The sequence below is a fragment of the Lepidochelys kempii genome, chromosome 2 (genome assembly GCF_965140285.1).
Source record: "Lepidochelys kempii isolate rLepKem1 chromosome 2, rLepKem1.hap1, whole genome shotgun sequence".
Classification (NCBI taxonomy): domain Eukaryota; kingdom Metazoa; phylum Chordata; order Testudines; family Cheloniidae; genus Lepidochelys; species Lepidochelys kempii.
Genome location: NC_136381.1, coordinates 108,410,873 through 108,433,792, shown reverse-complemented (window position 1 = coordinate 108,433,792; position 22,920 = coordinate 108,410,873). Strand labels below are relative to the sequence as shown.

The window sequence follows — 22,920 nt, the reverse complement described above, 5'->3', positions numbered from 1 at the left end:
GGGAATCCTCTGGTATGGAAGGCCAGTTTAGTCCCTCTCCCAGGTCCCACCTACTTGACTGGGGCCCCGAGACCACGTCGATTTCGACAGCGCAGCAATGGCATCAAGGCCAGTGGCCAACCCGGTGGCCTTACTGGGGTGCATGGGGAATGCCTGTCATGGCAATGTCCCCTTCTCAACAGTGTTCAGCCGCTGCCTCGGAACAACAGCCAGTAGAACCAGTGGCACCGGCGGCGCCAGGCTTGGTTCATGCAGATTGTTTGGAGGTCGGGAATGAGGATGCAGCACCCACCCCTAAACCTCCCTTCCCAGTGGTGGATGAAGCCCCGGAACCTCCTCCAATAACCCAGTCATCATCGTAGTCCCCGGATGAGGCAGTCACGGGACCCTCAAAGGCCAGCCACCAGATGACTTCAAGGAGCATCAGGCTGTGCTCTGAAGGGTGACAGGAAATTTGGGTTTGGAAGTGGAGGAAATGGACGAGCAGACGGACATGCTGTTTCGCATTTTCTCGGCCACCACCCGTGCCCGGGTCATTCTACCGGTCCACGAAGGGGTCTTAAAGATTGCCACATCCCTGTGGCAAACACCTCTTCCATCCCTCCCACTTCCAAGAGGGCAGAGAAAAGTACGTTGTTCTGGCCAAAGGGTTCGACTATCTGTATACCCACCCAGCTCCTGGCTCGTTGGTCGTCTCTGTGGCCAACGAAAAAGACAAGCAGATACACTCCTCCTCCACCCCAAGAATAGAGGGGCCAAGAGGCTGGATCTCTTTGGAAAAAAAATTGATTTGACTGCCAGCCTGCAATTCCGGGTGGCAAACCACCAGGCCCTACTGGGCAGGTACAATTTTAACTTGTGGGATACCCTCCACAAGTTCCAGGAGTCTCTCTCACAAGGGTTGGCCCAGGAGTTTGGCACCCTGGTGGAGGAGGGCACCGTGGCTGCCAGGCACTCCCTACAAATGGCCTGGGTTGCGGCAGACTCTGCAGCTCGGGTAGTCAAGTTGGCGGTGGTAATGATGCACACCTCATGGCTCCAGACGGCGGGCTTGTTGCAGGAGATGCAAACCTCAGTTCAGGACCTCCCTTTTGACGGGGTTGGTCTCTTCTCTGAGCAGACGGACGCCAGACTGCATGGGGATGAAGGATACCAGGGCCACCCTTCGCTCGTTGGGCATACACACACCACAGTCTGTTTGGAAGCCCTTCCGGCCTCCCCCTGCCGCCAAGGCCCTGGCAACCTTGTCAGGGATCTGTGAGAAGAAGGGATGCTAGTTTCAGCTGATGCTGCCCTTCTTCCCGCTCGCCTGCGTAATCTGGTCCTGCACCTAGGGGTCAGAAGTGCTCATTTTGAGGGTGCGCTCAAGAGCGACGCCCTAGTCAGTTCCCCAGATCCTTCCTGTCCTTTAGTGAACCTTCTGTTTGGCTTGGTTGAGGGTAATCTGGGACCACTGGGACCTGGATGTAATATCCCGGGGCTATACCCTGCAATTTATGGCCGCCTCTCCTTCCCACCGCCCCTCTTTCCTGTCCCTCTTCAGGGACCCTTCTCACGAGCAACTCCTTGTTCAGATGGTCGAAAAGCTCCTGTGCCCGGGGTCGGTGGAGATGGTTCCTCAGGACATGCGAGGAAGAGGGTTCTACTTCCGTTATTTCCTAATCCCGAAATCCAAAGGGGGCCTAAGAGCCATCCTGGACCTCCATTGCCTCAACAAGTCTCTCAAGAAGTTGAAGTTCCACGTGGTCTTCCAGGCCTCCATTATCCCGTCCCTAGAACCAGGAGACTGGTACATTAGTCTCAACTTAAAGGATGCTTACTTTCATGTCTCCATATTCCTGGCACAGGAGTTTCCTCCATTTCATGGTGGGAGGGCACCACTTCCAGTTCACGGCACTACCCTTTGGCCTCTCTTCAGCCCCAAGGGTGTTCACCAAGTGCATGGAACTAGTGGCAGCTTTCCTCAGGCTTTGTGGTATCCACCTGGGGACCAGATGGCATTCACCCAAGAGTTCTGAAAGAACTCAAATGTGAAATTTTGGAACTGTTAACTATGGTTTGTAACCTGTCCTTTAAATCAGCTACTGTACCCAATGTCTGGAAGATAGCTAATGTAACACCAATATTTAAGAAGGGCTCTAGAGGTGATCCTGGCAATTACAGACCAGTAAGTCTAAAGTCAGTACTGGGCAAATTAGTTGAAACAATAGTAAAGAATAAAATTGTCAGACACACAGAAGAGCATAAATTGTTGCACAAAAGTCAACATGGTTTCTGTAAAGGGAGATAGTGTTTTACTAATCTATTAGAGTTCTTTGAGGGGGTCAACAAACATATGGACAAGGGGGATCCACTGGACATAGTGTACTTAGATTTCCAGAAAGCCTTTGACAAAGTCCCTCACCAAAGGCTCTTATGTAAATTAAGCTGTCATGGGATAAGAGGGAAGATCCTTTCATGGATTGAGAACTGGTTAAAAGACGGGGAACAAAGGATAGGAATAAATGGTAAATCTTCAGAATGGAGACGGATAACTAGTGGTGTTCCCCAAGCGTCAGTCTTAGGACCAATCCTATTCAGCCTATTCATAAATGATCTGGAGGAAGGGATAAACAGTGAGGTGGCAAAGTTTGCAGATGATACTAAACTGCTCAAGATAGTTAAGACCAAAGCAGACTGTGAAGAACTTCAAAAAGATCTCACAAAACTAAGCGATTGGGCAATAAAATGGCAAATGAAATTTAATGTGGATAAATGTAAAGTAATGCACATTGGGAAAAATAGCCCCAACCTATACATACAATATGATGGGGTCTAATTTAGCTACAAGTAATCAGGAGAAAGATCTTGGAGTCACGGTGGATAGTTCTCTGAAGACATCCACGCAGTGTGCAGCTGCAGTCAAAAAAGCAAACGGGATGTTAGGAATCATTAAAAAAGGGATAGAGAATAAAACAGAGAATATCTTATTGCCTTTATATAAATCCATGGTATGCCCACAACTTGAATACTGCGTACAGATGTGGTGTCCTCATCTCAAAAAAGATATACTGGCATTAGAAAAGGTTCAGAAAAGAGCAACTAAAATGATTAGGGGGTTGGAATGGGTCCAATATGAGGAGAGATTAAAGAGGCTGGGACTTTTCATCTTGGAAAAGAGGAGACTAAGGGGGGATAAGTGAATAAGGAAAAGTTATTTACTTGTTCCCATAATATAAGAACTAGGGGCCACCAAATGAAATGAATGGTTAGCAGGTTTAAAACAAAAGAAAGTTCTTCTTCACTCAGTGCACAGTCAACCTGTGGAACTCCTTGCCTGAGGAGGTTGTGAGGGCAAGGACTATAACAGGGTTTAACAGAAAACTGGATAAATTCATGGAGGTTAAGTCCATTAATGGTTATTAGGCAGGATGGGTAAGGAATGGTGTCCCTAGCCTCTGTTTGTCGGAGGGTGGAGATGGATGGCAGGAGAGAGATCAGTGTTAGGTTCACTCCCTCTGGGGCACCTGACACTGGGCACTGTTGGTAGACAGGATACTGGGCTGGATGGACCTTTGGTCTGACCCAGCATGGCCATTCTTATGTTCATCTGTTTCCAGACCTCGACCACTGGCTCATCAAGGGCAGGTCTCCGGATCAGGTGCAAAGCAGCCTTGACCCGGTACATTCCACCTGCCACGACCTGGAGCTGTTAATAAACATGGAAAAGTCCACCTTATTGCCAGTCCAAGGCATAGAGTTCATCGGAGTCGTTCTAGACTCCACCCGAGCCAGAGTCTTCCTTTCGGAAACGTGTTTTCGGGCCAAGTCGGACCTGATCTCACATCTAAGAAACCACCCGCTCACTATGGCCCATCTCTGCAGACGTCTGGTGGGTCAGATGGCTGCGTGCACCTATGTGGTCAGCCATGCTTGGTTCCACCTGCGGCCCCTACAAGTGTGGCTGGCCTTCGTCTACGTTCCTAACAGAGACACCCTGGACGGTGTGGTCAGGATGCCGGACGATGTTCTTTCATCCCTGAATTGGTGGCTGAATCCCCAGTTGGTGCTGCAAGGAGTTCCCTTTGTGACCCTGTCCCTGTCGCTGACCCTAGTCTCTGATGCCTCCGATGGGGAGCCCACCTGGGCGAGCTCAGCACCCAGGGCAAATGGCTGCGGGATGACCTAGCCCTCCATATCAATGTCAGGGAGCTCAGAGCGGTTCGCCTGACCTGCAGTGTTTATACCCCACCTAAAAGGCAAGGTGGCCCAGGTCCTGACTGATAATATTACTGCAATGTATTACATCAACAGACAGGATGGGACAGGGTCTTCGGCCCTTTGTCGGGAGGCTCTCAGACTATGGACTTTTGCATGCAGCATGCCATTCATCTGGTGGCCTCCCACCTACCTGGGACCAAGAATGTCTTGGCAGGTTGCCTCAGCAGAGCCTTCTTGTCTCACCATCAATGGTTGCTCCATCCAGAGTTGGTCAGCCTAATCTTCCACAGGTGGGGAACTCCCCAAGTGGACTGTTCATGTCCAGGCAGAACAGAAAGTGCCACGTGTTCTGTTCCCTGCAGGGAAAGGACAAGGGATCCCCTTAAGACGCCTTGCTATTTCCGTGGTTGGAAGTGCTGATGTGCGCCTTCGCACCAGTGCTACTTATCCATAAGCTCCTGATAAAGGTGAAGCAATTTAAAGCGAACATCATCTTCATAGTCCCAGTGTGGCCTTGCCAGCACTGATTCGGCATGCTACTCAGTCTTTCGGCAGCTGCCCCGCTGCAGCTGCTTCTTCAACCGGACCTACTGACCCAGAACCATGGCAATCTGCTGCATCCGAACCTGGCGGCGCTGCACCTGACAGCTTGTCTGCTGTGTGGCTCAGTATGGAAGAATGGGTGTGCTCTGTTGGTGTCCAACAGGTCTTGTTGGGCAGCAGGAAGCCATCCACCAGAGCAGCCTACCTGGTGAAGTGGAAGTGGTTAATGTGCTGGGCCTCAGATCAGCAAATTCGGGCTGAGGAGGCCCCACTGCAGGACATCCTAGACTATTTGCTGCACCTCAAGCTCCAGGGCCTGTTGGTTTCTTCAGTAAGAATTCATCTGGTGGCCATTTTGGCATTCCACTCTCCGTTTCAAGGCAGGTCGCTCTTCGCCCATCCTATAACTGCGCAGTTCTTAAAAGGTCTGGAGTGCCTCTACCCGGACGTCCGGGAGACGGTTCCCCTTTGAGACCTGAATCTTGTATTGGCAAGGCCCCTGGGTCCTCCCTTCGAACTCTTGGGTTCATGCTCCCTCCTGCTTCTCTCTTGGAAGGTTTCTTTCTTGGTTGCTATAACTTTGGCTCTCAAGGTGTCTGAGATCAGGGCATTCACCGCGGAGCTGCCCTATACAATCTTCTACAAAGACAAGGTCCAGTTGCGTTCACACCTGGCCTTTCTGCCCAAGGTCGTCTCCTAGTTTCATACAGGTCAAGATATATACTTATTGGTCTTCTGTCCAAAACCTCATGCAATGGATGAGGAACGCAGGCTACATACCCTGGACGTCAGATGGGCTCTGGCCTTCTGCATAGATAAAATGAGGCCATTCCGTAAGTCAGTGCAGTTGTTCGTTGCTGTCGTGGACAGGATGAAGGGTTGCCCAGTGTCTGCCCAGAGAATTCTGTCTTGGATTACGGCCTGTATCCGTTACTGTTATGAACTGGTGAAGGTGCCCCCGCTGGCAATTGTGACATCCCACTCGACTAGGGCGCAGGCATCATCGACAGCCTTCCTGGCGCAGGTGCCAATCCAGGCCTGATACCTGGTCCTCTGTCCACATGTTCGCATCTCATTATGCAATCACCCAGCAAGCGCGGGATGACGCTGCCTTTGGCAGAGCAGTGCTGCAAGACTGTGAACTCTGAGCCCACCTCCAACGATACTGCTTGTGCGTCAGCTAGAATGGAATCGACGTGAGCAAGCACTTGAAGAAGAAAAAACGGTTACCTTCCTTTTGTAACTTTTGTTCTTTGAGATGTGTTGCTCATGTCCATTCCATTACCCGCCCCCCTCCTCTCTGTTGGAGTTACTGGCAAGAAGGAACTGAGAGGGCGCAGGGCTGGTGGCGCCTGAGATACCAACGCATGAGCGTGGCACTCAAGGGGGCGCCACAGCCAGCCCTATGGATACTGCTAAGGCAAAGGTCTCCAACGACTGTGCATGTGGGCACACGCATACTTAGAATGGAATGGACATGAGCAACACATTTTGAAGAACAACAGTTACAAAAGGTAGGTAACCATTTTTTCTGTTACACTGGTACTGCAACAGTATCGGGCTGAGGCCTGTCTTCATTTGTGTCTTGTTCAGGACAGAATTTACTGGAGCCTAGCAAAAAATAATGAACTGTAAAACAATGGCTCCAGTTTGGGCAGGTTCATAGTTACATAAACAAAGTATGATTAAGACAGAATTGTTTATTGTTTCCCAAGCTAGCTATTCTTTCAGGTTTTCAACAAGAAAAAGGAGAATAAAAATATAAATATTTTTATTGTAATCTCTGGTCTTGGCAGATGATTTTTATACTTTATTTTTTAACTTGAAAGTACTGTATTGTATGAAGTACTCTGCTTTTTCCCTAGTTGGAAGAGTGTTTTCCAGGATTCCACCCTTTTAAAAGAAAATTGGACTTAATTACATGTCTACTCAGATGTATGTCTTGTAAATCATTTTCAGATAAGAGTGCACTTCTAGAAAATATGTCCTAATGCAATTAAAGTTGAAGGTTTAAGGTTAAGGTTCATTTAATTGAAGAATATAAAGAATGTCTAAAGAAGATGTTTATTCATGCCACTTTTAGATTCAATTAAGTATTATTCTCATTAGCATTCATGTTTCTGAAGGATAAAAGCTTTTCTAATACTGTTCCTATGCTAGCCAGGTTTCTGAAGAACAATTTTTGTAGGCTTTTGTTAGTCAGAACAGAGCACATTAAACAACATTTGTAGGGGTTTGGTACATATTTTCAGCAAGCAGTTCCTGGAAAAATATAAAACACATATTTAATATACCATTATTGGTCACATTTGTGCTGGGTTTCATGGATAGGACAATATGTTATGGCTTTTAATGAAAATAGGTTGACTGAAAATTTAGTGCGGGCATTACTGCTTAATTATATTTTGAAGCAAAAATTCTCAGAGTATAAAAAAGTCCGTAGGGATCTTTAAATAAAAAGTTATATGAAGCTAATATACTTGCAATGAAATGTGTTCTATCTAACTGTTTTCCTCCTCCATTTACATTCCAAGAAGAACTGCTAAAATGCAAAAGCTGTGAAATAACATTAAAATGCTATTTAATGTGTCATGGGAAATTTTTGTTTACTATTTTCCCAAATGAAAAGACTTTAATAAAAAGCTTTTTCCACTGCAGTTCTTTAGTAGGTCGTGATGGGATCTATTTCTAGCAGTAGATTACACCAGATTTAGAGTTGCTTAGGGATATATACTCTGGTTACAGGAGACAAGTCTCATTGCCTTACCTTGAGGCATTAGGTTGAGTCAGTTAGGTCATGTGAGTAGTGATTTTTATCCTTCAGGGTTGCAGAGTTTCAAATGATGGTATGTGACATTTTTGCAGGAAGTACAAGAAACAGACATGTTTTTAACTTGGATATGGGGATATAAATGGCTTCTGCTCAAGTTTTGCAAATGGAAAACTTTCTTACAGCTGAAAGACCAAACCTTTCTGATTTCACAAGCATGCTGCTGGGTATAGCCCCCTTTTAAGAAATATATTTAATTACCATTTGAACAACATTTCATATTCATACGATTTTGTTAAATAAAGAGTATGGTATTTTCATATAGATTAATCTAAAACTAAAGCAACTGTTTCCCCTCTCAGGTTGAAATGAGTCCATAATGATTGACATCTGTAGCTTTCCTGTGATGCCTGCTGCAAGTTAAATTGACTTGTATACGGCTACTGAGAGCATCCACTGTTACATTAGGTAGATGAAAAATAAGCATTATAAACTCTTAATTGCTGCATAATTGGCCATTTAGGGGATCTTTAGCCCTGTGTGAAACAATTGGTGCTGGGCACTGTTTTGAGGCAAGATATCTGACTACATGGCCAGTGATCTGATTCGGTATGGCAGTTCCTATGTCATTTACAAGCCAAATGGGCTTGTTCCTAAAAGTGACCTGCAAACTAAATAAAACAAAAGTATCAGTTTTCCATTATGAGGTGAATTCTCACAATTAGCCAGGAGGAAAAGGGGGAGGTAATAAGCACATTTGACTGTCAACCTAAATTTTCTTCGTTAGCAGGTTCAGAAGTCCAGACCTGCCAGGAATTTTCAGCTTCATGAATGGGTGTGCCGGTTTACACTCTTGTGATAACATCACTTCCTCTAAAATACCCTACTGGAGCTAGCCTCCGGAGATCAAATAAGCCTGTATTTCTCCAACAGTGTGTGATTTTTGTAAATGCTACGTTATCTTAGTAAGGAGCACATTGCAAAAAAGGGTGTCATGATACTAGAGTTTTATCCCCAAGGTATAAAGTAATAGCAAACACTGTACAACTCTGTACATTGTTGAAGAAAATACTGACATACTACAGGATGGCTCCAGCTTGCCATACATTTCCATAGAGGGTGTGATGGAGCCAGCTGTGTGTATTGTGGGACATAAGTCTGAGAACAGACAACCCATAGGATGTCTGGGCCAGTAGAACCCGATAAAAAGTTGAATTTCCTTCTCTCTCTGTCCGTTTGGGGTATTTGAATTATTATTTTACCATTAGCAAATCATCAAATTAAGTTTACTAATTATAAACCAGGACTTGAATCCCACTTTGTTGTTTTCAGTACAGTTGGGTATAGCAGGTGCACAGTACTTTCTGTATTTTCAAGTTTCAGGAATAGCTTAAAATTCAATGCTGTATCTAGAATTAATTAAAATATTATTTAAAAGAATGAAAGGATTTAGCTATTTGATCTTTAGTATTTCAGGTTCCCACTAGGTGGCAAGATAGTGCCTGAACTAAGGAATAATATAAATTAATATTCACATAAATATTTAATCTGGCAAAGGTAAACAGTTCAAGCTTGAAAATGTTCAATCCAGTTTTAATAATAGTTTTAAAGACTGGTGCAATTTATCATTTCAGGCTGCATTAAATAGCTGTTAAATTGTGAGTTAATGGTTCTTGTTCACATAGACTGTACCTTTTGTTTTAAATGACTTGTCACGAATCAGGTTTTAGATGTGTGCCTCAACTACATATCCCTCTGCCATAGTTGTGGTAAATAAAGCTTAGCTAAAGTTTATATTAGGACTTTCAGGATTATCCAGTGTGAACGTCACTGCCCTGTCCCTCAGATGAAGGTATAAACTTGGAATTCTGCCCTGTGTGTTGTATTCTCATTGTTGTAAATGGAAAAGGCAGCTCAAATATCGAATTTGTCAGGATTTTCTTTACTCTGTGTTCAAACATAAACCTATCCCATTAACTATGGAACTGTTTGCAGCAGTGTTCACTTTTCTGTGAACAAATAAATCATTCACCTTAATTGATGATGAATGCTATTCCAGGACTCGTAGATACTAGGTGGTTACTTTACAATTCAAAGGGATTAACGTTCAGAAATTAATTCTCACTTTTTAAAAAATCATTTTAGGAAAGCCCAAGAAGACGACAAGAAAGTGGTTCTAGCTGGATGTGTTCCACAAGCCCAGCCTCGTCAAGATTACCTCAAAGGTCTGAGCATTATAGGGGTAAGAACATTTGTCAAATAGAAAAGAACTGTTAAGATTTTCATATTCATTTTTTTGCCCATAAGGGTCATGTAGTGTTGCTGTCTGAAGTTTTATATTAATTTGTTGGCTAGATGAGCCACAGCTTTGGGCAATATCTTGTGTTAAAAAAATCGAGGCTTTTCATACAATTTTTCAATGCCAGCAGCTAGACTTTCCTCCTTTCTTCTATTGGGGAAGCCTACAGTTCAGTCCCTCTCTAAACCTTTCTCGCTTTGTAGTTACATTTCACTATGGTTCAGTGGATGCTTTGTGTCAAATACATTCTTGCAAGTAATTGAAGTTTAGTCTGTTTGCAGAATTTAGTGTCAATGTCCTATTTAGCCTGCAGGAGGTGAAGGCAAGGATTAACTCCCCTATTTTAAATATAATCTTCTATGTTGTTGTTAGATGGAAATACAGCTTGTAAAAGATGAAATGCAAAGGAGACAATAGCGTATAAATTATATAGCTAGCACCTGTTTTTCATCACATGTTTGCGTTTTTTTTACTTCTTGCCTTTGGGCAGAGTGACTGGGGAACATGACAATTTTACTCTCTACTCACAAGAACAGAAAGGGTTAATGCATCAGCATCTGTGAGCTGTGAAACAGTTGGCATGCTTCACCCTGGTTGTAGACAGTGAGGATCCTGTGTATTGTAGTTTTTAAAGTGCTTTTATATCCTTTGGGATGAAAAATACTGTATAATTGCATCAGCACTGAAAAATGGTCATGAAAATCGATAATCTCTGGATCATACAAAATCCAAAGGATTCTTAATCAATTAAGTCTTTAAATAAAGACTAGATGTCTTTCTAAAATGCTTTTGTTGGGCCCGATGCAGTAATTGCAGGGTGAAGTTCTGTGACTTGCATTATACAGGTCAGAGCAAATAGTACTACAGATTCCTTCTGGCATTGAAATATGTTAAATGTATTAATTAAAATATACTTATCCTCACTTAGCTATCATGAGGATAAACCAAAACTAATCTTTTAACTTCCTTTTTTTTTTTTAAAGTCATGTTGGGTGAGTAGAAAGAGTTCTTACAAAGCCAAGTAGGAAGTAGGTAGTAGCCAACTTTAGTAGGCTTTTTAATTATAATTTTCCATTAAGATAGTTTCTGTGTTTATTGCACTATTTGAGACAACTGTTTTACAGCTTCCCTCATATTACTGTGTATACTCAAAACATGTTAACCAACCACCCACTCATAGAAATTTAGAGTTGAAAGGGACCTCAAGAGGTCATCTAGTCCATTCCCCTCCCCCCCCCCCCAACTGAGAGATATATAGGGCTCAACTGAATCTACATACAATCCTACACAGTAGGTCAAGGGGATGTAAAGTGCCCCCTTACTCTCTTTTATAGGCAGGCTGCATTGTGGGTCACAATTTGGTGGGGAGAACCTCTTCAGGGCCACTGTTCTCATATCTGTGCAAATGGATGGGAGTGAAACAACATTTGACTCTGTCACCCTCAGTGTAGCAGCCAGTTTGGTACAGCTTGCTTCCTCCATGCAGCCAGGGAGCAGCAAGGACTGAATTCTGACTGAGTCCCTACTCTGCCCCTGGAGTGCATAGCTGTGTGATCTTTGCCAATCTAGCCTGTAGTAAATGTACAAAAATCTGTACATAAAAATACATAGAATAGTAAGGAAAGCATATACTTGATTTAAAAAAAAAAAAAAAAAAAAAAAGAATGTCCCTATATCCTCTGACCTAGATTGGGACTTGTGATATTCTGTGTTCATTTTTGAGCAGTCAGCCTGAGGAACTGATTTCCAGAGGGTGATAAGTGCTTTTCTGAAAATCAGACCTCTTCACTTCAACTTAGGTTGGGCTCCCAGAATTACTAGTTACTAATTAAAATGTTTTCCATTTTGGATTTAAAACAGACAAATGTCTAGTAAAAGTTTACTAAAGAGATTAACACACTGCCCTCAAATCATTGGAATTGGCCTTGGAAACATTGAAATGATGTTCACAATAAAGATCATAATTGTAAAGATAACAGCAGTGTGCATGAAAGTTATAGTACCATAAACATAGGACATAAGTACACAAACCTCGTGTTCTGTAGACATAAATCTTCAAAAGAGAAACCCTGGGTTAGATTCTCCCTTTATCTCTGCTGTATTATGCTTTTGTTCCCCCTTTCCTCCCTCCCCCCCAATTAGGTCACACAGAAAAGTGTGGGTTTTCCCTCCAGCTAGTATACAATATTATTTAGTGTTAGGCTCCTCAAATAGGGGATTAAAAGTGGTATAATATTTATGCAGACTAAGTAACAATATATTTTGACATGATAATGTTTTAAAAAAAGTGAGACTCAGCATCCTAGTATAGTAAAATATTCTTTTAAAAAGGCAATTGTAATGAGACAGAGAAATTGGAAATGTTTTGTTGGCAACTTCATGCTGATTCAACTCTGAAAATGTAAATGTTATAAGGCAGCAGTTGTGAAACCTTTGCTTTACCACCAGGTGTTTTTGCTGGTCTCATCCATGTGTTGAGTAATAGAAATTTGATTTGTCATCAGTTACGTAAGCTGTACTATATTTTAAGCAATGTTGTCTGAGAATGTGGTTTCTTGCTAACAAATATAAGTCTCTTGGGATAACTTTGTAGAGAGACAGTGTGTCAGAGTAGAGTTCCCTTGGAAAATGTTGGTCTGGGTATGACGAAGGTTGAATGAGGAAGTTGCAGTATTTGTGTAACTACCAGTAAGACTATGGCAATTGAGAGCTTCTTTTAATCAGTGCCTTGAATGTACAGTACTAGACTTTAAATTCATTTTTTTGGGATGATATATTGTATACACACACACACGAGATTAATAGCAATTCTGATAATAGCAGTTTGTGGTTATTGGCAACATAGTAATCAGAAAACAATCCCATCCCATTAATATCAGTGTTAATGGGATTTGGATTATTAGCAACAGGCGTGCTGCTTAAGAACAACTTTATTTAGAGGGAAGGTCCTGCCTGTAATCCATTTCCTGCCTCTGAGCATGCATAATTGAGTGCTTCCACTGTGTGCCATGGCTTCCAAACGCAGGGACCTATCTTTTGCTGATAAAGGTCAGGTGCTGGAGGCCCTACATGAGTCCACTGCTAAGCAATTGAGCGTAGCCAATAGGTTGGTTTTCTCAAAGTGTGTTGTGTGACAGGGTCAGGCCAGGTGGCTACAGGAGAGTGATAGAAGGTAGATATATTAGCCCCAGATTAAGTAGGTCCCTTTTCTCTGAGTAAGATAATAGGTTGTTCCAGAACAATCAGGAAGTTGCTGGAACCAATTAAGGCAGGCTAATTAGGACACCTGGAGCCAATTAAGAAGCTACTAGAATCAATTAGGACAGGCAGGCTAATCAGCGCACCTGGTTTTAAAAAGGACCTCACTTCAGTTAGCGAGGTGTGTGTGAGGAGTTGGGAGTGAGAGGCGCACAAGGAGCTGAGAGTGGAAAGACGTACTGCTGGAGGACTGAGTAGTACAAGTGTCATCAGGAGGAAGGTCCTGGGATGAGGATAAAGAAGGTGTTGGGAGGAGGCCATGGGGAAGTAGTCCAGGGAGTTGTAGCTGTCACGCAGCTGTTACAGGAGACACTGTAGACAGCTGCGATCCACAGGGCCCTGGGCTGGAACCCTGAGTAGGGGCGGGCCCGTGTTCCCCTCCATCCCCCAACTCCCTGTTTGATACAAGAAGAGTTGACCTGGACTCTGAGTCCCACCAGAGGAGAAGGTCACTGGCCTGTCCCATGACCCAGTCAGTGGGTCAGCAGAGACTGAGGGGATTGTTCTCCTCCCTTTCTCCATGCTGGCTAGTGATGAGGTTAGCTGAGTGAATGGCAGCTTTGTGCCACTAACAAGGAGCCAGACTGAGGACTGCTGTGAACCTCTGAGGCGAGCAAATCTGCCAGAAAGCATAGGATCCACCAAGGCAGAGGAGGAACTTTGTCACAGTTGTTTTGTGCATTCAGAAGAACAGCCATAATACTTTATAGGAGCACAGGAACAGCACAGAATGAAGCTGTGAGCACCAACGTGAAGGAAAGGAGGTAGATGTTGGTCAAGCCCTGTGGCTCTGGTTTCAGCATATGCTTCGTCTCGGTGCTCAACTCTTTGGGCCAGTGCTGAAAAAGAAAGTGAGTCACTAGTGGTAGAGCCTAGGAAGGACACTAACTCTGCAGATGGCTGGTTTAGAAAGTGGAAAGCCGGGTACAACATGATTCAGCACAAAGAGCATGGCAAGAAAGATAGATGCTGACCTTTTCAGCAGCCAGTGAATGGTGGGCAGACATCCTACCCAGCATTCTCGAGCAGTACCATCCATGTAACATTTTCATTGCTAATGAGACTGGTGCTTTTCTGACAGAGGCTTTGGAATGCTGAAAGAAAGGTTTGCAGGAGAGGGGAAAAATCTATGGTCCGTATCACATTGCCATTAATTGGAAGTTGTGCAAACATGGATGGCCTGGAGAAACAGCCTCTCAGGGTGATCAGAAAGAGCAAGTGCTCTTGTTGTTTCCCTAAGGACCACACAGAGCTGTCTGTGATCTACAAAAACTCAGCCAGTGCATGAATGACTAGTTTGTTGTTTGAAGAGTAGCTTAAGAACTAGATTAGAGAGCTGTGGCTATAAGACCAACCCATGTGCCTTTTAATTGACAATTGCCCAGATCATTCAGGTCATGTAAAGCTATCACACATGGTGTTAAAATTCTTGCATCCGAATGCAACCTCAGTTATGCAGCCAATGGGCATGGATGTCATTAAAAACTTCAACGGTCACTACTGTGCTCCTCTTAATGCTCACTTTACTGCCTCTGTGGAAGCTGACCCGCCCATAGGAGATATGGATGTTGCGAAAAAAAATCCCAAACCTGTGATTGATGCACTTCATCTTGCTAAGGAGTTCTCACACAGACTGTTCTAAACTGCTTCGGGAAGGGAGGGTTTTCATCAACAGAAATTGATGGTGTGGTGGGCATTCATATGCCGAATGATGTTTCTGTTCCTGAAAATCTTAACTGCAGAGGAATTTGAGGCCATTGTTTAGTTTGAGAGTCATTTGGAGATGAAAAATGAGCTTCGGAAGATAGTAGTGGCTGTAAAGTACCAGCAGGCTTATGAGACACAAGAGGATAGTGCAGCTGATAATAAATCTGAAGAGCTTTTCCTCACAGAGCAGCTATGTGCAGTGGACATTTTTCTCAGGATATTCCAGAGTTGGCTTTGAGAATGGTTTTGTGCCTGCACACAGAACTGAGAAGGATTTACAAGTGGAAGTGGCAAAATGAGGAAAGCGGACAACATTGAACAGATTTTGTTCTTTTTTTTTTATTATTTTTATCTATTTTATTTGTAAAAGTCTCAAGCTGATTTAATTTGTGTGACGCTAACTGTAATTACAGTACTGTTCAGCATACAAAGACTTACACTGTAAGTGCTTTATAAGTTTTCTTTGGGGGTTTTAAAAAACATAATTTTTACACAGATTTGTAAACTTGTGTTCCACTTTACAGTATTTCTTGTGACACACAGCAAGCTGAAATGTCCCAAGAAAAAGGCATGGAAGAGGAGGGGCAGGAGTGGGCGGGGGTGAGACTTCAGGGGAAGAGGTGGAGTGGAGGTGAGACCTGGGGCTGAGCGGGAGGCTTGGGGGTCCGTGAAAATTTTAAAATCAAAATGGGGGTCCCTGGGTTGTTAACGTTTGAGAACCGCTGCTATAATATGAATCCATTACTGTTTGTCATGTTTGGTTTTCTTTAGTACTGAAAGTTAATAAACAGTTTCAGAACTATTGTTCTGGGTAATGTATCATTGTTACATGCTCGTTTTTGTGTGTCTCCCCCTGAAAACAGTGACCTCTGCTTATTGGCAGCTTCTGGATAATAGCAGCTTTTAGCTGGAACCAAGAGGTTGCTATTAAGTAAATCTTAATATGTATATGTACACTGGCATCCGTAAAATAAGGATAATACTTCCTTACCTCACAGGGGCTTATAAGAATGCATTAATGTTTGTGAGGCTCACACTCTGTACCATCCTAGATAGAAGCCTTTACAAACATGAATTCCCAATATATATTTCAGGAAAGGTATAAATTGGGTTGAATTTTATGTGGAATGATTTTAAATGGCAAATCTGGTTGGAGATCTGTAAGCCCAGCATATAGGTGCAGATTTGCTTTTCAACACTGTGGAGAAGAGTGGTTTCATGCAGAGAGCTCTCTTAACGAGTGCTGCTCAATTGATCGGCTCTGGTTTAAATATCTGTTACTGCTTATTCAGGTAGATATGCTTGAGTCTGTTAAGCCAGGCTGCAAGATGACTGTATTTCAAACACTGAAGTGTTCAGACTGAACATTTGGCATGTAAATAGAAATCAACACTCTCAAAAGTGTCACTTCTAATAAACATTTCTATTTGTCCTATATCTAGAAGGCCACACAAAACCAGCAATATGATAGAGCAATTTCTTGTTAACGTATTTAATGATACATCAAAATATTTCATAGACATTTCCAACCATGTTCACCTAGCAAGGGATATAAAAGACAATAAAAAAGAGGTTCTTTAAATACATTAGGAGCAAGACAAAGATGAAGGAAAGTGTAGGTCCTTTATTTAACAGGGGAAGAGAACTAATAATGGATGACATCAAGAAGGCTGAGATGTTTAATGCTTCTTTTGCTTCAGTCTTCCCTAAAAAGGTTAATGGTGGCCAGATACTCAACACAATTAATATTACTAACAAGGGAGAGGGGATTCCAAGCCAAAACAGGGAAAAAACAGGTTAAAGAATATTTAGATAAATTAGATATATTCAAGTCAGCAGGGCCTGATGGAGTTCATCCTAGGGCACTTAAGGAACTAGCTGAAGCAATGTCGGAACTGCTAGCAGTTATCTTTTAGAATTTATGGAGGACGGATGAGGTCCCAGTGGACTGGAAAAGGGCAAACGTAATATCTATCTTTAAAAAGATAACTTTGCCTAGCAGCACCTATAGGGATGGATCTTGTGCCTTGTGGCTTTTGCCCTACCTCTGGATGTTCAAGGGCAGTGCTGCTCCAAACCCCCTCAGTTCCTTCTTACTGCCTGCAGCTAGAATTGGAGCATTCTCTGTAGTGATTTTCTTCACACAGTTTTTTCTCAGTTTCTCTGTGAATTTATTCTTAATGGTTCGTTGTTAGCATACTTAGTAGTACCCTTAGGTTTAGTTACAGTAGTTCGGATAGATAGTTGCCCTAGATGATGCCCTCACCAGTGTTTAAACTTTCTGTCTTGTAGTATAGCTATCCCCAATAGTGACCCCCCACATGTGATGTTTGTTGGGAACATTAAAGGTGCTTTATATGCACGTTGTTTAAGAAGAGGACACAGTTGATGATAGACTAGCGGCTGAAACAGCATCTCTTATCGCAGGCCATGAGGTCCATTTTGGCACTGGGGACCTCAGATTATCCATCTTTTCTTCAGAGCCAACATGAAATGTGGCACCTGGCTCAAGATTCAGGGCTTTCCCTTGGAAGAAAGACGGATTGTTCTCCTCCTTCAGGTCCTCTGAGGAAAAGGTCCCATAAGACCAACTGAGACCATTCCAGGACTCAGAGGGACTCCTGTTCGTCACCTCAGAGGAGTGCTGACTGGCACTTTGAGGCCTCTGATATGCATGATGGAGCTGTCTCATCTAACTGCTCCCCAGTATAGTTCTCAGATCAGTTGGACTCTATAATGTTGACTGCGGTTCTCAACATGCAGTGTCCATTGAGTCCTGTAACAGTGATCTGGCGGCGTCAGACCTGCTCTGCCTTTACAGTCTTGATTCTACTGTAGTTCAGAGGCTAAACAGTTTCAACTGCTCCTTGATCCTCAGCACCAGTGACGACTTCGTATTGGGTTCCAGATGAGGCTGACCGTTTGTTTGCTTCCTCGGGGGTGGCTCCTCCATTCACACTGGATGACTCCAAGGGCTCCTTAAGATCTTGTTTGGAGACTTCTTCCTCTTCCTTCTCACTGTCAAAGCACCGTTCTCGATCCTTGGATCACCATTGGTACTGGCACCATCACCATTCTAGCAGTAGAGATAGCAGTCCTTTGCCTAATACCTGCTGGCCACCAATGTCCTACCACTATTCCCAGTGGCCTCTTTGGAGTGTGACTCGGTCTGGGAGTTCCTGCTCTTGATTCAGTCCAGGGGAAGATGACCAATAACTTCTCCCTCTACTATACTTGCAGTCAAAGGTTATTCTTCCTGAGCCAGTCCAGTCTGACCGTCTTGTGCAGGTACCTTAACCTCTCCCCTCCCCCTCTGCCTCCATTGGTCCTCCTTTCTTTTCTGATGACACTGCAATACTGGACTCTTCTTCACTAGTGCCTTTTCTTCAGAGCCAACATGAAATTTGGCACCTGGCTCATCAGGTATCTGTATCAGATTTCTGGATCCAGGCCGAGTACATGCAAGAGAACACACACAAGTTGCTGGATATCCGCCAATCAGCCCCAGGGAGAGTAACTCTCCAGATAAATGAAGCCCTTTTGGAGCCTGCTAAATTCCTTTGGAATATCCATTTCATTACTGCTTACCAGCTAAGTGGCTTGAAAAGCAGTGTTATGTCCCCATGCAGGGCTTTGAGGCACAGGGAATGAGTGCTGCCCCTGTGGGTGCTGCTAGGCAGAGTTCTCTGGCTTTGTGCCCTGGGCGTATGCACACCCAGTGGAATACATATCTACACCCACATCACTAAGAGCAATAGTTACAATATAGGTAAGTAACAATCTTATACATTCAAATTTTGAAGTATGGCTGAGGATTAAATTAGGAGAGGGTAAAGTTGTTGTTTTTTTATCTGTACATTGGTAACAGAGTATGGCCCCTTCTAAAAGTGCTGCATGGGATATTACTGGGAGAGAAATCTTATATCAAGAAGTACTGTGTCCCTTACTATGCAGATGTCTCCTGGTTTCTATGTCTCCTGGGGACTTCTGGTTTCTTTGGAGAGGTAAATCACTCAGTCACACAGCAGAACATGATTGATTGATTTCTGGTGCGGAGATTGTCATTGTACATGCAAGTGAGTAGAGGAAAGAAGGCGATGTGTGAGTAATTAAAATAGTAATGATGAAAAAGATATATAGTAGAATGAGTTGTGCTGTAATTACATATGATCATTTTATCTGTGTATTAACAAATTCTTTTCTTTTCTGTGACAACTTAAAGAATATTCCAGTGTAGATATATTTTTCTAGGTTAGGTAAAATGTTTTGTTCCACAGATTTTAAAATTGGAAGTCAACAGCCTTTTCTTCCTAAATGCATGGGACTCCAGCCAAGCAACTCCCTTTAATTTCAGTTAGAGGTACTTCATATTGGAGCCACATAGTGCAATATGCACTTTCAGACTTGCCTTCCTTGTATCTCACTTGTCATCACTGTAGTATTGAAGTTCCAGTAACTCGCATAAATCCTCTGGACACATACTTTCAAGAAATATATTTCTTGACCATATCCCAAAAAAATGGAAGTGGAATGTACTGCGTTTTTTCTTTGAGCTCAATATATTGATTTTAAAGGATTTAAGAACTTTATAAGTGAATTTCCCCATTGCACAATAAGAGAAGGGCAGTGATCACAACTATTTTAGGTTAGGAATCCAGCCAAGCTTCTTTTTTAATGCCCTCTGTTTTAAAATCAGGATTTGCTAAAACCTTTAACTCATGAGCTGAATTTTCCAATTCTTGATCAATTAAACAATTAATTTAAAAAAAGATTAAAATTCATTTTAGACTTTTGAGAGGTGTAGTTATGAAACCCTAATTTGAAATATGTAATCAGGGTATTCTGTAGACTATATTTAGCTTAGAGTGTAATCTTAACTTTTGGAATTTCTTGCCTTTCTCTTTTCTTGCACTTTTTATCCAACTACTGTCCAGGCCTGATCTAGCTTATCTTACTAGCGCTGACACGGTATCCCATATAACATTTCTGCAGACCTTAAAGATGGTGTAAAAGAAGCTCATGGATCCTTTTTTATCCTACTAAAGAGAAGTTATTTTTTCTGCTAGGAAATAGAAACCAAATGTTTCTGTATAGGTGAATAGAATCATCTGTGCTCTGTCCAAGACAAAATAATACTACACAACACTATCCTAAATGGAAATAACCAAAAACTATTTTAATTTCTTCCACACTGCTGAATGAAATGCATGTAAAACAAGAATTTTTCAGATCCATCAAAACAGCTCAGTTTATTGATCTTCTGGTCCTTTTTTCAGGTTCAGCAAATAGATCGTGTAGTAGAAGTTGTGGAGGAAACTATTAAAGGTAAGCCTTACAATTAAAATAACTGCTCTTCTGCTGAATGCTGTGAGCTTTATTTAGTAGACACACTGTGACATGTTCCCCACCATTCTGTCTTTGTTTTGATCAGATAAGTAAATGAAGGATTTTCTGTTTATGTAATTCTGCACTATGCAATGTATGTATCACAAAAGTAATGGTTGCAAAGATAAAATATGATGAGGTCTGTGGGTTACTAGATTTAAAGGTGGAAGATTCTGTGGACACATTTTAAAAATCCTTTTTACCTATCTAAATAGGATAGATGGATTGTGTTTGTGCTGTTTATGATCCCTTGCTCTGTGTAGATCATTTACTTACTGTTACAAACTCATTTTCATATCTTTTCATATCTTATCAAACTCTCACAGTTTCTGATTTTTTTAGATATTGCGTCTCATTTCTATAAGCTTTCTTCAACAGGGCAGCTAAACGATCTACTTGTATAACTATGTTGGTTGTTCGCTCTTGCTGTGTTCATGTATATACACAAAATATTTTGCAGTGAAGAATTGTAAAGATTGCATTGTTTCCTCAGTCTGACTAGTGCACATTCATTATTTAATAAATCAATTTGTCTGGTTCTTTCTGGGCTACATGACATTGTCTCCATTACCAATCAGGTTGTAAAATTACTGTTCCATGAAGCATTCAAACTACATGGCTCAGCCTAAGTGGCTGTGCTTTTAATGTAAACAAGTGGCTGGTCCATGAGATGTTGTCTCTAACTTTTGTTCTTGAGTATGAAAAGTTTTTGGAGCAGAGCATGAAAATGCACAAACCAAACTAAGTAAAGAAGCTGCTTCTATTAAGAGATTATGGAGTGTGGTTTAAAGGTTCTACAAACTATAATTTGAGTGGCTGAATAAGATGACACTTGTACTGCTTTCATCTTGCTTTTAAAATGAAAACTGCCCCCTTACGTACTCCCAACCAAAACACCATACAGTTTGCTATTACTTTAATTGACGTTTGTCATAATATAAGACTTCAAAGCAGATTCCCTAAAAAAAAAAAAAAAAAAAGGATTAGATTCTGTCTGCCTCATTCACCTTGACCTGTACCTTAGTCTGTGAGTACTGCCACTGAAGTCAGTAAAATGACTTGGGACAGTAAAGTACTACTCAAATCAGTGCAACGACCCATGAAATAATGTACTACCCACTGGGAGTAGGGCTGGCAGAATTGGGCCCAGTATGATGGGGTAGAGTGACAGAATAAGCTTTTTATGGAGTTTTTTTGTTCCTGTTTTCTTTCTCATACGATACTGAAAATAGAAACATTATAGTTCTCTGTGGTGATCTTTTGGTACTTGTTGGCATCAGATGAGTCAGTCATTGCCTCAGGAGCATCATGCTGCTCTTGGTAACCTGTTAGGATGTTTAGCTGCTGTGTCATCCAGAATTAGTGTCTTGCATCTTAATGAGATGATCCATCTGCTGGTATAGATAAGACCCTTAAAATGATGATAGGAAGCACCAGGATTTTTGTAAACTGCACATAGCTTCAAATCTCTGATTTTCTGTGTGTGTTTTTGTTTTTAGTTTTGCTTTTTAGGGAGTCAGAATAAGATTATCACTTAAATCAGTGTCTCTTCTCTGTGAGAAAAGGGCTTTACAATGTTTATCCTCATAAATGACAGTGTTGCATTTTGATAACATGATCATTATGAACTATGTTACTGAATAACAGTCTGGCTTGAAAGAAAGCTAGGAGATTTGTGGCAATGGCAAAAATGATTTGATTCTAATTTATTTAAAAATTTTACTTCACTGCTGATATTGCAATTGTGAAGTGTTGTTGTTCATTAAAATAGTTTTGAAGCTTCTTGTAAAAATGTCCATATATAAAATTAAACTTCAAAAAATGAGAATTATGGAAACAGATTATAGATTATACTGTGCATAACCTTGGGACTCAGTTCCCTTGCTGCTTATCCTAATTATGAATTGGATAGAAAGGATTAATTGTGCTGTTGAATTCAATAGATGATGTCAGTCCCTTCTGGGTTTTCTTTCAGAAGGGTGTGGGGTTCAGAGTTTATCAAAGAGTTATTGGAGAATATAAACTGTAAAAGTAAAATGCTTAGCATAAATCTAACGTAAACTAAGGGACATTAAAAGGGACATAGTCAAGTAAATTTAGATGCCAAATATAGGTGATGTAAAAAGCTGTTTTTTGCAAAAGTCTAACACCAATAGAAGTGTTTTCATGTCATTAGAAAAAGCATTTCAAAGGGAAACTATTTTAAAGGAATAATATTCCTCTGCATATTTGAAACCCAAACATTGGAGCATTCTGCTAATATATGAGAATGAATGTGTGAATCTGGTTAGATACTTGTATAAAGAGGGTGAAATTGACTAGGGCATTTTCATTTCCAAGCTAAGTGAAATACAGCAAATAAAAGCATAATTGGTGAAGAGTAACTTAGACTTTTAATAAAAATTAAAATACCTAATAAGTTATAAATAATACAAGCAAATTCAAGTGAAACGTAACTCAAATGTCTTTGTAAGGCTGATGTGCCATCCATTACAACTTTTGGTGCCTTAGCCATACAGAAAAGTATAGGGGTTGAAAAAAAATGCAACAAAAGTGTGAGGTCCGATTTCTGCTCATAAATTAATGTACCAGCCTTGGTTATTGTGATGTAATTTAGCTGGGCTTTTTTAAAAAAGAAAATGAAAAGATTTCATGGATGTTGTGCTCTCTTGCTGAAAATTCATGGAGGAGTGCCTGAATGTTTCATTAAAAAAATCAATGTATATTTACCTGGCTGAACAGATTTTTTTTTAATTTT

At 41.8% G+C, this 22,920-nt stretch overlaps 1 protein-coding gene across 4 annotated transcripts in view; it reads left to right on the top strand.

Moving 5' to 3' along the window:
- CDKAL1 (CDKAL1 threonylcarbamoyladenosine tRNA methylthiotransferase) overlaps positions 1-22,920 on the top strand; it is a 665,563-nt gene that overhangs the window by 218,495 nt on the left and 424,148 nt on the right. For all 4 annotated transcript variants that reach the window (XM_078851602.1, XM_073331895.2, XM_078851603.1 and 1 more), the window contains 2 exons: positions 9,659-9,755; positions 20,054-20,102. In XM_078851602.1, the coding sequence (XP_078707728.1) occupies positions 9,659-9,755; positions 20,054-20,102 (146 nt within the window). The remainder of the gene's footprint in view (positions 1-9,658; positions 9,756-20,053; positions 20,103-22,920) is intronic.